Source organism: Plectropomus leopardus, chromosome 10 (genome assembly GCF_008729295.1).
Source record: "Plectropomus leopardus isolate mb chromosome 10, YSFRI_Pleo_2.0, whole genome shotgun sequence".
In the NCBI taxonomy this organism is placed as follows: domain Eukaryota; kingdom Metazoa; phylum Chordata; class Actinopteri; order Perciformes; family Serranidae; genus Plectropomus; species Plectropomus leopardus.
The window spans coordinates 33,002,068-33,016,933 of record NC_056472.1 but is presented as its reverse complement, the minus strand read 5'-3'; the positions used below and the strand labels follow the sequence as shown (position 1 = coordinate 33,016,933).

General features: G+C 41.3%; 1 protein-coding gene across 1 annotated transcript in view; it reads right to left on the bottom strand.

The window, feature by feature from the left end:
* Positions 1 to 752: 752 nt before the first annotated feature.
* ccdc80 (coiled-coil domain containing 80) overlaps positions 753 to 14,866 on the bottom strand; it is a 25,905-nt gene continuing 11,791 nt past the window's right edge. Inside the window, exon 6 of the mRNA XM_042494062.1 lies at positions 753 to 910. Coding sequence (XP_042349996.1) covers positions 753 to 910 — 158 coding nt within the window. The remainder of the gene's footprint in view (positions 911 to 14,866) is intronic.

The window sequence follows — 14,866 nt, the reverse complement described above, 5'->3', positions numbered from 1 at the left end:
TCTAACCATGTGCTATAGTTGACATACTAGTGTTGGTTGCCATGTGCATTTGTGCTGAAATGTCAGTCCTGACCATGTGCTTTTTGTTGAGGTCCTGGCATTAATTGCCTTTGTTGCCCAATCCTAAACATGTGCTTTTGTTGACATCCTAGTGTTGTTGCCATGTGCTTTTGTTGCCCAATCCTGACCATATGTTTTTGTTGCCCAGTTCTTACAATGTGCTTTTGTTGACATCCTGGTGTTGGTTGCCATGTGCTTTTGTTGCTTAAACCTAACCATCTGCTTTTGTTGATGTCCTGGCACTGGTTTCCACATACTTTTGTCGCCCAGTTCTTACATTGTGCTTTTGTTGACATCCTGGTGTGGGTTGCCATGTGCTTTTGTTGCTTAAACCTAACCACCTGTGCCTTTGTAGGCAAATACTACCCATGCTGGTTGCAACATCCTGAAACGTCAACAGCAGACACGGGAGAAGACGCTAAAGTCCACTAAAGTGGCAGTAGTTGACTTGGGATCAGAACATGTTGAAAATGTATTTTTGGAGCGGACTGTCATGAGTATTATCAGTAATGTCTGACTTCTTAAACAGAATTTCCTCCCAGGTTAGTGGAAAGGAAATGATTTGGGCAGTCGTGGTTGCTCCGTCAGCTCTGTGACTTCTGATGCGTAACGCGCCGCAGGGTTCCACAAAAACAAACGACAGCCGTCATGAGTGTGCAGCAGCACTTCATAGCTCTGGGATGCTGTAATAGTTAACTTGACGCCTCCTCTGTCTGTCCGAGTCCTGTGTGGATGGTGACGTCAGTGGAAACACTGGGAGGGAAGTGGCTGTCGACTGATTCCGTCTCAGCTGGGGGTCGAAGGCTCGTCTCGTGGGACGGAGGCCAGGATTCCTCAGGTTCCAGGATGTCTGATTAACACAGGAAGCAGGAAACCTGTTACTCATATTAGCCGTAGAGGTTTATGATGATGTCACTGGTGTAGGGCAGAAAAGGGTGGTCAAACATTTCAGAAGAATGGCTACTCTGATACGTTTTCTGTAAAACTGTATAGCTGTTTGTCTTTTTGAATTCTGAAATACACTGGAGCGACGAGGAGGACAAGACTGGGCAAAGAAGCTCTCACTACTTCTCTAACGTGTGATTTTCTGCACAGGGGTCAAATGTTTCGGGTCGGAGGTTTTCCTTATGATAGAAACAGAACACCCAAATTCCTCAGCCTCTTCCAAACAAGGAGGGCTTTTTGGAAAAGTACCGAGAGTTTTTTGGACACTGGCCTGTTTCCACTCACAATGGGGAGAAATAGCCTCGTACTATATTTAGCTGCGGGTTTGTTTTGAACACATACAGTACATGCGTGAAAACGCTGTGTACCTTGTCCAGGTTTGTTTTTGTGGGTTTTACACATATAGTCCAGGTTCTGTTGATTCTGGACGGATATATTTAGACCTGGGAGTTGCAAAACCTGTGCTCTGAAAGAAAAGCAAATGCCACAAGCTGCTTCAGGGTGTAAAGAGTGTTCAGATTTTGTTTCGGGTTCTCAGAGCATAACAAAACTTTACAACATCCATGCAGATGCATCCTCTTAAAACCATTTCTGTGGTCAATTTCAGTCCAATATTTCTGTGGACCAACTGACTGAAAGACTGCCATGTTTCCATGAAGATTTTTCCACATGCACAAGCTGTATGGAAACAATCAAAATTGATAAAATATCCTCAATTGCACAAAAAAGTTTCTACGTTCCCTGGAGGTTGTTTTTTGCCTTTTATCGAAATAGACTTGATGCATTACTGTAAATAGAATATGGAAAATGCCATTACTGAATAAGTATTGATGTTGCAGACATTTAACTCTCATGACCAATCAGCTGTTTCCACTGTTAGAGTCTTCCTGAACAATTTCTCATCGCACACGACTGGCTCCATCTGGCGGCGTCCTTAAGTGATGCCACCCATGTACGTTGCAGATGCATGCGCCCAGTGTCCACCCATCTATAATAACAACACCACCGGTTTTGTCTGGGTGTGTTCTCATTGGTCACCGTCCAGCCACGTTCGTACTCCGAAAGCACCGACAGGGCAGACAAATGTGACGAGTGCAGAGTGACAACGGGCTCGTCTTTCCACTATCGCTTTCAAAACACACCTACATCGCCTTGGATTAAAAATAATGACGGCTAGTGGCTGCAATAGAAATAAACCTGCCCATGTTTTGAACATCCATCGCCATGGTTACTGGAAGAAGTCACACAACATCACTCAGTGGAAACGCAGTCATGTTGCAATTGTGTTTTATCGACATTTAGAAAATATCACAGTCTTAAGTCTTGCATGAATCTGGAATGGAAACCCGTCTAAAAACACACAGATAGAGGAAGTGAGGTGGTGAAGGATCCCAGCCTAAATCAGGCACCTTTATACCCAGGGTCCAAATCCACAGTGTGCAAAAATACCTGTGCCACTAACTTCCCTACACAGCCTACAATAGTTAATTTTTTCCAAACTAGTTAATTGAAACTGAACTGATTTGCATTTTTTTTTCGAAACCGGTTTCCCCGTCAGAGCATCAAACTGCTAAGATTACTGTTGTAATGTTACAATTCTGAAACCTGATAAAAAGAAAGTAGCTCAGGAGAGACATTATCAGTCATTTGATGCTTTCAGACCTATTTTGAGATTATCTTTGTATGACTCAGTCCGCCTTTCTCCGCCTCTCCTCAATCTGTCAGCCCACAACGCTCCGTCCCATTATTAAACAGCCCTCATGGCTCCCATTTGCTAAACCAGCTGTGCGGCTGGCAAACCGCTCCACCATGGTTTGAGTCAGACACAGATGTCCCTGGAAAGAGACCCAAAGCTGGGTGGAAAACTGTTCTTGGACGTGATTTTAAAAGCACTGATTTTTGACCCTGATTGAGTTTTATTGTGAACATATTTTTCTAGATATTTCCACCCATGATCAAAATTTTGTTATTGCACGACTCAGTTTAGGTTTATCCATCTGAAACTACTTTTATGTTTCCAGTCCACTTTCACACTCTAACTAAAACTGGGCCATTTTTGCAAAAACTTTACAGATGGTTTGGATGTTTTTGGTATGTTGGATGTGTTTGGTGCTTCACTTTATCTTCCCGTGGTCAATCACTGGGATCCATTCCCATGACTAACAATGGATCAGTTCTTTCACAAAGTCTGACCTATTAAAGCTCTTGATTGCTGCTCATTTAAGAGCTTTAACTGCATGTGTTTCTGCCACGGCCCCTGCCGATCTGAGTGTTTCAGTGTTGAGCTCTTTCTCATCTCAACAGACCATCAGCTCCTGTCTGTATTCTTCCAGAGGAGGATGCCCAGGAGAGAGGGATGAAAGTCCAGGAAATGACTGTGTATGGGAATAAGCCACACACTGGTGCCACTTGAGGGCAAAGCTGGACTGGATCCACTGCAAATCACTTAGTACAGTGCTTTAGCAACCTCAGATGATTGGCAGCTACTTTACTTTCTTTTGTGGCTCACAGTGAGGTAGGGCTGGGCGATAAAACGATAACGATATCAATCGCCACATAACTTTTCCTTGATTGAAATATGAGATGTAGTCAATAGTGTCGATAAACACATTTCAGCCATGTCCACTCCGCTATCATTCTCCGCCGGTCTCCATCAATGTCTCCGCTGATGTCTCTGAATCTCTGCTCTCATTGTCCGCCGGTCTCCATCAATGTCCCTGCTGATGTGTCCGAATGTCTGCTCCACTCTCATTCTCCGTCGGTGTCTTCGCGATGTCTCCACTGATGTCTCCGCCGGTGTCTCTGAATGTCCGCTCCGCTCTCATTCTCCGCCGGTGTGTCTGTCGAATGTCTGCTCCTCTCTCATTCTACGTAGGTGTCTCCAAATGTCCCCTTCGCTCTCTTTCTCCGCTGGTGTCTCCGAATGTCTGCTCCGCTCTCATTCTCTGCCGGTGTCTTCACCGATGTCTCCACTGATGTCTCCGCCGGTGTCTCCGAATGATGTAGTCAATAGAGTGTCGATAAACACATTTCAGCCATGTCCACTCCGCTCTCATTCTCCGCCGGTGTCTTTACCGATGTCTCTGCTGGTGTCTCCGCCGGTGTCTCCGCCGGTGTCTCTGCTGGTGTCTCTGAATGTCCGCTCCATCCTCATTCTCCGCTGGTGTCTCTGACAGCGAATGAGATTTTTAACATTTAAAATGTTTTTTCATCAGTTCTCAAAATAATAAAAAAACATATAGATCCAAAATATTTTAAAATGAAGAAACATAAAATATGTCTTAACACTATAAGTTATTTAAACCACGTAAAATGTTTTTTGAGATGTGATTTTTTATGAGCAGAGTGCAAATATGTTTTTATGCTTTTCTTTTCGACTGTTGTAAAGGCTGCAGGGTATTGACCCACAGCTGTCTGGCTGGTCTGGTTTTTAAAGAGTTAAACGTTCTCCTCAACATGGCAGAAATTATATATATAATAATATATATTTTGTGGGTCAACTCCCAATTTTATTTTATTTTTTTGGGTACCCCTAAAACCCTGATGGATTTTCTCCCCCCAGTGTTAGTGCCATGCAGCCTCTCTTCCCATCATGTTTGAGTATTCCCATGAATTCACGTTACACAAACGCTCATCTGTTGGTCCACTTTGATCTCGAGTGATGTCTTAGTGATATTTTTTCACACAGTCATTTGTGTAATTGAGTGAGAAAGTTGGACAGTCTGCGCCGCAGAGACTTTGTGATCATTGGAACTGTCACTGTCGCAGTAACTCTGCTGTTGTCTCTGTGAAATGTCAACATTAGTACAACACAGACTGTCTGCCTCTGCGCTCCACAATGGGACTGTTGTATCAGTGTCAAAGACACGACAAAGTCTTTAAAGTTGGGACACTTGGGAAAGCTTAGCTTGGCTCTGTTTTCAAATATTTAGAGCTCTGATCCAAACTCGTCATGCACCATCTGACATTCTTTCCACCAATAATGGCTGAAATATTCTTTATGATGAAATGAGAGACATCAGACCAACGCGAAAGCTCATTTCAAGCCTGGAAATGTGCAACAACTGATGGTTATTAAGTTATACACCCCCCATTCTTCATCTGTCTTTTCTCCTCTTATTCTCCCTCACACAGATCTTTCATACGGATCTGATACTGTATCTCTCTGAAAGCTTGTAACTGAATCCACACAGCAGCTGCGTCTTGTGTTGCCTCTAAGACTTTGCAGATTTGAATGAAAAGATAAATGGACGACCCAGAAATGTTCGACCACATGTTTCAGATTATGTTTTCCATATGCCCATTTTGTGAAGTAGAATTCATCCCGTCCCTGTCCTACTGCTTTGGATGTTTACACTTCTTTCGACCAATGGTTCCCACCTGGCCCAGTCACAGGTTCCAGATTTCTCCTCAGACATTAGTTCAAGGTCCACACATTTGAAAAATTACCACATATTCAATTTTATTTCGCAAAATATAAACTACACAGCTCATGGTAGCATTATGGTTTCTGTTTGTTCAGGGTGAATAATGAGATGTAGATAAACTAAATAGAAACTACTTTGTACAAGAGCATTTGGAGAAAAAATTAGGTGGTAAAGTGAGCTGTGCTGATGAAGTGATGGTGTGTTTGACAGCAACAGAGTCAACAAATCTGTGTAAACAGTGAAAGAGAAGAGTGAAAACAGGGATGGACAAGATACTGAGATTTGAGGATTGGAGTGGGTGAGAGCCAGAATATGAAACAAGGAGCTCAGAAATGTAACTGGAGGTGAGGTTGTGCAGTGCCTTGTATGTTATCAACGGGATCTTGAGGTTCATTCTGAATAAGGGGTACCTCAAGGTTCAGTGTTGGGGCCCCTGTTGTTCTGCATTTACTTAAATATCCTCTGCCATAATGTAGGTGATACATGTGTTCTGTATGCTGATGACACTGACATTTACTGCTCTGCTTCTGCTCAGACTCAGACCCTCTCCCAGCTCTAATTAGCCTCAGATGCTTTTCAGCAATGCTGTTCAACTCGTCCTGAAGGCTGATAGAACAAACCGCATCTTATTCACAAAAAACGAGTTGAGCCTTTCAAATCTTTCAACTGTTGTTACACATAAGAACAAGAGAGAGATATGAGGTTCACAGAAAGTATGTTGCCAATTTATGATCTTATTCAAAATATTTTGACATGAATTTATTGTAAATGGCATGCTTTAGGAAGACAACTCAAGAGCGCCGTTACACTGAAACACAATGTGCTCTCAGTGCAACATGCAGCCAACACACCCAGAACCTGGACTCCAGATATCAACAATATATCACATTTTGCTTTCCTATTGTAATTCCTTCCACATTTGTTGGCTGCTTGCCTGTATTGAGTTTAAGCTCCCAGAAAAATATTTTTATCCAACAATTACAACTGTTTCTCTATCTTGAAAAATACTTTAAAAATCATCAATGTCTGTTTTTAGAGCTCTGTCTCAAATAAAAGGAAAAAAGAAGGTAAATAATGTCCCCTTCTCCAGGATTACAAATACAGATACAAAAACACACAAAGACTAGTATTCATCTTGTTCGTGTACTTTATTCACTATCTTTCTTGTCTGGACTAATTTGTCAAGAGTCAGATAATTTGCTTTTGTAGTGAAGCAGTGGAACAAGTTTTGAAAACATTTACTGCTTGGTGAAGAAAAACATGGCTTATATTTAAGCACCCAACTAGAGGGTGCTTGCTGCCAGTCTTAGGTAATTAAAACCCTTTAACAGGATAAATGGCACAATTTCTTCGTGGTCTTTGGCTGAACATCCAGTTTTGACTGCTGACCTTTTTAAGTCCATGTGCATGTGTGCTCAAAAGCGTGCATGTGTGCTCAAAAGTGTGCATGTGTGCTCAAAAGTGTGCACGTGTTTGCACAGGTGCGTCTGAGAGTCTGTCTGTATGTGTGGTGCAGATAGATCTTCAGCCAGTTTGACTCTGATCTTTTCTAAGATCTTCAACCCGGTATTTGCTCCCCTTCAGTCGACTGCAGACATCAAGAGATGTTTTGGTGGCCGCTGTTCGTCAGAGCTTTTAGCCGCAGGGAGACTTGGCACCGGGAGACGTCGGCCGGAGCGAGCAGAGACGCTGAAGGACTCCAGCCGACCTTAGTGAGAGAGCAAACATTCTCATCCTTAATCCTCCCCAAAGTAAACTTGACCACCAGATTTGCCCAGGCCTCGGGACGTTGTGCACCAGCAGACAGGATGTTAATACCTCCCTTCACTTCCTCAGATAAGTTAAGCCTAACTGAAGATGTTGTTGAGCTCAAACAGACCTGCTTTTTGGGTTGTTCATGATTTATTTCCTCTTGTGTAGAAGTTGCACGGCAGGTATAGAAAGTTCAAGATTCTTCTTTGAAGTTTATACGACTATTTTTACCATCTGTGGTGTGAGGAGTGTGTGCATGTGGGTGTGCAGGGGGGAAAGCTGACACACCAAAGAGAGCCACAGTTGTATGTTGTTTCACCTCCTAGTCTGGTTTTCAAAGATGTGAGCTCTAATCCGGGCAGAGCATGTTGTGAGTGGGAGCTGCACTGCAGAGAGCCAGCCATCAAAGAGCCACAGATGGGCATACAGAGGAGAGCTGGCGCTGCTCATGTCTTTATCAGTCTGTCCTCAAGCACCGAGACACTGTGCAATAATTTTTAAAGAAGTCATAGCACTGTATTTTAATACATTCACACATCTCATATGCTGTGTTGGCACACAGTGTCTTTAAAAAAAGCCCATTCTAGTCTCAGGCCGTAAATATAAAAATCTGTCTCCTGCATGTTGCTTTAGAAAATATTATTCCAACTAAGTTCATAATACAAAAGCCAATTACTGACAGTGGGTAATGGCACAAAAAATCATTATTTTGAGAGTTTGTAATTATTTTTAGATACAGAGTCATATTTTTTTAGAAAGTTTCTCGTTATTTTAAGTTGAGTTTGTCATTATTGTGAGAAAGTCTGTTTTTATTTTGAGATACGGGGTTCCCACGGTCATGGGAAACCTGTAAATGTCATGGAATTATACAATGACATTTTCAAGGCATGGAAAAGTCATGGAATTATTGAAAATCAATTAAAGTTTTGGAAAAGTCATGGATTTTTTTGTGTGTAATGACATTGTAAAAGTAATCTTCCGTGGATAACCTTCCAAGTAATGGAGCATAACAGCAAATTTATTTTATGTAGTTGTCAACGTATCTTAAGATATATGGTTGTGTAATGTTTTGTTTCCCCTCACATACATTTCTCCGTTGTCTTAACAAATTCTGTCTCTCCCGTCAGGTACAGTATGTGTGACATATATGCCAGCTAGCTGAAATTATGTTTGGATTGAGTTTGAATCTGATGTGATTGAAAAATTCTGGGCAAGTCATGAAAAATCATGGAAAAAAAATGCAATTTCGTCCATGTATGTGTGGAAACCCTGGAGATACCACATCATTATTTTGAGAAAGTTTATCATTATTTTCAGAGATGTTCACATTTTGAGAAAGTCTCTCATTGTTTCTCTTAACAGGATCTTTTTTACATTAGTAGCAGAAATGGGCTTTCATGAAATTCAGATGTTTGCTTTTCTCAAAAACGATATTCATTTTGCCTGTTTCGATATGCATGTAGAGAAGCTGTTTTTGTTTTTGGTTTGTTGCTTTGTTTTATATAAAATTCATTTTATGTATTTGGAAATTTGATACGTCCTCTGTAGAAAACAAAGATTTAACATTGAATATCAAAAGATTAGTGTGTGTAGCAAAGGAGGAATGAAGTGCACCCAGCTGCAAAGCCTGTACCATGTAACTTACTAAAGAATAAGCTGGCTGTGCACACTCCCACAGATCAAACTGAGTGAAGACGCCAATGATCTATAAGAACTGACCTTGTGTTGTGTGTGCATGTCCGGACATATACGTTGAACATGGACACGAGATTGTTTTGGTGGATATAGTGAAGTGATGTGACTGCACAGGTACAGTGTTTGTGTGAGAGTCTATGGACCTGGATCATTAGCTGATGGGGCACTTGGAGTTATTTGTACCAGTAGCTGTGCATGAAGGGAATGTTATTCTAAAGCCTGACTGTGGAATGCACTGTTCAAACACTATAGACCTACCCACGCACTGTACTACGTTCCCTTCACATGCTGATTGAAAACATCAGGGTGGCACCTCAGTCGTAGAAAATCATGTTTGCTCAAATGCGCTACTTTCACTGCTCTATACAGTATATGAAAATATCACGCATGGTTGGCAGCGTTTATCTACCGGTGTGTCAAAGAAAAACATGCGTGGGCATACATATTCATGCGCCATACCATGACCGGTCAAAGACAGGTCTGCACAGTCCGGGGCACCCTCCCCGCCGTCGCTCTCTGAATGCTGCCACAGAAGGGAGGGTTGTGTGATAGCCTTTTTTCGAATGCGGAGGATTTTTGGAGGTTTTTAAATTCTTTACTGAAAACTTATCTGTTTCTACTCCCGTGGAGGCCAGTGCTGGTCAGCTCAGACGCAGAGGCTGCATGAGCAAGGGCTTACGGAAACAGGTGTGGTGTTAGGAGATACAGTCAAGAAGTCCAGATAACAGAGAGGCCATTATTCAGAGCCACTGTCGAGATCAGGAAAGCTACAAACTTTACATGAGAGGGGAGAAAAGATACATTTCTTAAAAAGAACAAGACACTTTTTTAAAAAAATGATCTGAAAGCAGTTAAGTGATAGTTCTCTGTGAAACCTCGTGATAGGAAGTCTTCATTTCCAGCAGATATGGAGAGGGTATTTGATGGCATGCTGTAGACCAATGCAGGCCACCAAAGAAAAAGTGTTAGATATTGTGTTTCCTGTTTGGATAGTGCAACGAAAAGTGGTTGTTTTATACTAAGATGTTGCTGCATTTCCAGCTGACATGGTGCCAAGAGAAGCGATTGTTTTTATAGAGACATTTCTTGGTTTCCTGATGGGATAGTGCCACCAAACATGGTTGTTATTTACTTCGACATTTTTGCTTTTCCAGCAGGGATAGTGTCATAAAATGGGTTTGTTTTTTTAACGAGACATTGCTGTGTTTCCAGCCAGGACAATGCCATGAAATTTTTTTTTTTTTTTTTTTAAGATATTGCTGTATTTCCAGCTGGAATAAGGAAAGCCGTTGGGTCTTACCAAGACATCTCTGTGTTTCCAGCCAGGATAGGGCCACAAAAAGCAGTTGTTTTTGCCAAGATATTGCTTTTCTTCCTGGCAGGATAGTGCCATGAAAAGAGGTTGTTTTTTACTAAGACATTGCTGCATTTCCAGCCAAGATAGTACAACAAAAAGCGATTGTTTTTACAGAGACATTGCTTTGTTTCCTGGTGGAATAGTGCCACGAAAAATGGTTGCTCTTTAGTAAGACATCACTGCATTTCCAGTGGGGATAGTGCCACAAAAAGTGGCTGTTTTGGGGGGTTTTGGGTTTAGTTTTCCAACAGCTTGTGATACATTTTGCTCACCGCTAGTGTGGACTGTAGTCAAGAAAGCAGCACAAGTTGTAGACAGACCTCTTATCTAATAACATCATCTTAACTACTTAATTGGAAGGAAGAACTCAAGCTAATAAAGTAATTACCCAACTTTTATTAGATTTAGCAAAGTTATAGCGCTTCCTGATGTTGGCCTGCCATGCAGTTTTCCATTGCAATAGATATATAAAAAGGGCACGCTGGGTGCATCCGTTCAAGCTCTTACTTCCAAAGAAATGGTAAAGTCAAGTCAAACTTTATTTTAAGAGCACATTTTAAAATAACTGTTGCTGAGTAAAGTGCTTTACAGTCATAAAAAATCAACAGATAAATACAGAAGCAAATAGCAATAAGAACATAAGAGAAAATGAACACAATAGAAGATTATATCAATTTAAGTTGACTGATTGTTGCTCAGCCAATCGTGCAGCAGCGAAATGAGGTGGGTCGTCATGAGCAACTTTAAGGTTTCTAATGTTGGAGCAGTTTTTCTTTGTAAATGTAAGCTGTTCAAGAGTTTAGGGGCTGCCACTGCAAAGGCTCGGTTACGGTTGGTTTTGTGTTTACTATTGGGAACAACGCTGGATCGATCGACCTCAGTGCTGTAACATTTTTCTAGACAAGGTGGCACCAGATGTTTATATCCTTAAAAATCAACAATAAAACCTGAAAATTGATCTAAGAACGGACAGGAAGCCAGAAGAGGGAGGCCAATACTGGTGTTGTGTGATCACGTTTTCTTTTTTCCAGTTAGAAAAGTGGTATGTTGACTGATCTGCATCCACATACAAAGACATACAATCATATAGCCGAGAGGAAATAAAAAGGAAAAGCTCTCTTGAGATCTTTGGGGTTGGCATAGGCTTTAGCCTATAGTTTTAGAGTCTTCATTGAAAAACAAAAAGATTTTCGACTGAATGATCAAATGGCTACCCATTTCCTTTGTTTCTAATCTTTTGATGTTCACACAGGGAAGGGTTATTTCTGTGCATATTTGGCCCAGTTAAAGAAAAAGAAAATTCCCAATCTTCTAACAAAACAAGGTCATTAAGCCAACTCTAAAAAAGGTAGCACCCCAAAGTCAACATGATCGCACACCCTCCACCGTCTTTTTTTGCCAAATATTCCCTGCTTAATCTTGAGTGAGCTTCAGTTTTTCATCCAGGTTATCTTGTTGAACACCATTTTAGTGATTTTGCCAAATCCGTTATCATAAATAATAGGAATAATTAAAAACTTACGAAAAAAGGGAAACTATTTCCCTTTAATGTTGCTGTCATTACTTGCAGAATAAAAAAATTTATTATAATTTTTCTGTGCTGCTGGTTCCAACATAGGGTATGTACGTTATCGTTCATTCATTTAAAAGGGCGTTAAAGGAAGTCTCTGATTGATTGGTGGTCCATAACTTTTCATCTTGACAACTCAAAACTCACTCAACAAATCTATATTCTCAAACTCTTGCCCTCAGCCTCCAGCTAAAGACTGAGTTTGCAAGTGTGTGTGGGAGTCTGTGAACAATACTGATGGTGCGTATTATAATACTGGAACTTCTGCAATATAGTTTCAAATCATTTTTTTCTTTTTACATTCACAACCTGACAGTCTCTCAAAGGTTCTCTGGGAGAAAGCCAGACGCTGCCTCCAACACATGGCTTACATTGTGTTTAACATGCTGCTTTGACTGGAAGTTTGGTATTTCTCTCACACTTACTTTATTTTTGAGAAACCTTGTCCTCTGACCCACGGCCCTCTCAGCTCGGGAAGGTTTTCTCTCTGCTTGGTTGACCATGACCTGCACTGCAGTTTCTCAGCCCCCCTCTCCCACTCAGAGTCTCAAACAGAGGCATTCATGGTTTGGTTGTTATTAAACCCACAGCACAGCACAGACAGTGACTGTGAGATTACTCATCCATCGGTATTCACATGGAGCAATACAGGCCAGCACAGAAATACAGCACTTTGGCCAAAGGAGACTGGGCAGTGTTTTATGGTTTAGTGGTTTAGCAGAAGGAGAAGGTACAGCAATAAAGACAGGTAGCTGAAAGGGTCAGGTGCATACAGGTGTTCTAAGAGAAATTTCGAGTCTTGGAGTTTTGGTCTTTTGTTTGGTGGTATAATCCGTCACATAGCAGCTCTTCAGAATACTGCTGAGTTTATGTCACCAACACAATAATCTTAATTTGCTGCAGTTTTCTGCACTGTGATGCTTCCCCCACATCATAGTTCTGTATCAACAACAGACTGGAAGTTAACTTTAAAAATTGCTGCTAAAATTCAGACATCTTTTCAGAGGCCTGACTCAGTCAGATACAGCACAATACACATATTCTAAGTCCAAATGGCCATAAATTTGTTTATGACACAAAAAATATGCTTCTAATAAGTCCAGATCTTCCCTGAGTATAGTCATGTTTGATAATTGATAATTGTCTGTGCGTCCATGGGTATATTCAACCCGTTCTCATTCTGAAGTCATGAAATACACCGCTTTGTCAGTGATTAGGGCGTCAGACACAGATCCCAAAAAACACCTTTCACGGTGGTATGATATGCCATTGGGCAGCGTCGGTTTGTATTGCGACTGGATGGAGCCTCTCGCAGTTTTATGATACGCCACCAATTGACTGGATGACACTTGGTGTGGCAGTATGATACGCCACTGAAAAGTGTCAGGTTCAGATGCTTCTGGTAATGATGTAAGGAGCTGGAAGGTCCCTGTAGACTGGGCAGGAGTGGTGGTTGATGAGCAAATCCCGGCCTTCCACTCAGGAACCTGGTGTTCGCCTCGTATAAATGTAGAGCCAAACCATGATGGTTTTTTCCTGAACCTAGCCACAAGCTTTTGTTCTCTTTACCTAAACACCCGTGCCTTTGTTGCCTAACCCTAATCATGTGCTTTTGTCGACATCCTGCCGTTGGTTTTGAAATCTGGAACGTCAACCGGAGATGCAGGAGGATACCTGGAGTGTAATATATAGATGAGAAAGTCCACTGACAAAGCAGTGATATTGGAATCAGACGATACAATGTCATATACTTTATTGTCCCCACAAAGAAATTAGTCTTGGCTTCAGATGCCCATAAATTCCTTCACAGTCACACTAACCACATATGAACAAAACAGTCCTAGCTGTACTAAATCACACCCATAAGTTACACACAGTCCAAATTGCACATTCAAAATATTGCACACATATTGCACACACCCTGTCACTAAAAACATGGAACTATTGCACAGTCCCTACAGCATTAAGCAGCATTGTATAAACGTTGGATGGAGGTAGGAAAAGGGAGATTTGAAAACAGTGAGGTTGCTGTTGTTGGTATATTGCAAAAGAGACTGCTAATAGCTAATTCAGCAAACTTTTGATGTTGCTAATTGACCAAAATATGAGCAAATGTAGGCTAAAAATGTGGATTTATTGTTGGATTGCAAACCAACAAAGCAGCATACCGCCACCTAATGTATCAGTGTGTAGATTCATGGCATGGCATATTTCCTTCAGTATTCCTGACTCCATAAACACTTCAGTATACATCATAATTCCCTGGATCCTCAATCTGTACTCAAAAACACTTTAAACTCCATTCCTGCCCTCCCTGATGCATATACTCCACTCATCTCAACTTACATGAACCTCAAACACATTTAAAACAAGATTCATCCCATTACTTACCATTCACCATACCTGTGTGGACTTTACTATAAATCAGGAATCTTGAGGTACTGCAAATGTTTTTGAGTTAATGGGAACACACTGTGATGCTGGAAAACTTTAGAATAGCTTTTTGTAATAACAGAAACAGGCTGCAATATTTCAAACAAGCTGACACAGTAATTTATCCAAACAATGGGGAATTATTAAATCAAATTTAGGAAGAGGGGAAATTTCCTCCTCAGTTTTAATTATCCAGATACTCAACAAGCTTGGAGGCCTGACACATTTACAGGCTTATTAAAGATGCCTATCAAACATCGCCAACCTCAAAATCCAAGAAAAACATCCGCTGTCCAGCCTGGATCTGATTGTCGTCTCTGGATCTCTTTACGCTGCAGCGTAGCCAGATTTCATTATCTGTGTCATCTGTGCTCCATTATATATCTGCTATTTCCTTCTGCAAGGCATGGGTTTTCTATTTTGATATGCATTTGGATTTAGAAATGTTGAGCTCCGTGTGTGTGTGTGTGTGTGTGTGTGTGTGTGTGTGTGTGTGTGTGTGCGTGTGCGCGCGTCTACAGTATGTGGCTTGTATTCAAGGTTAATAGTTCCCGTGCTCTCTCAACATGGAAGTCTGCAAGTCATTACCCAATCTGTGCTGCAGTATAACTAACAACAAGACTCCTG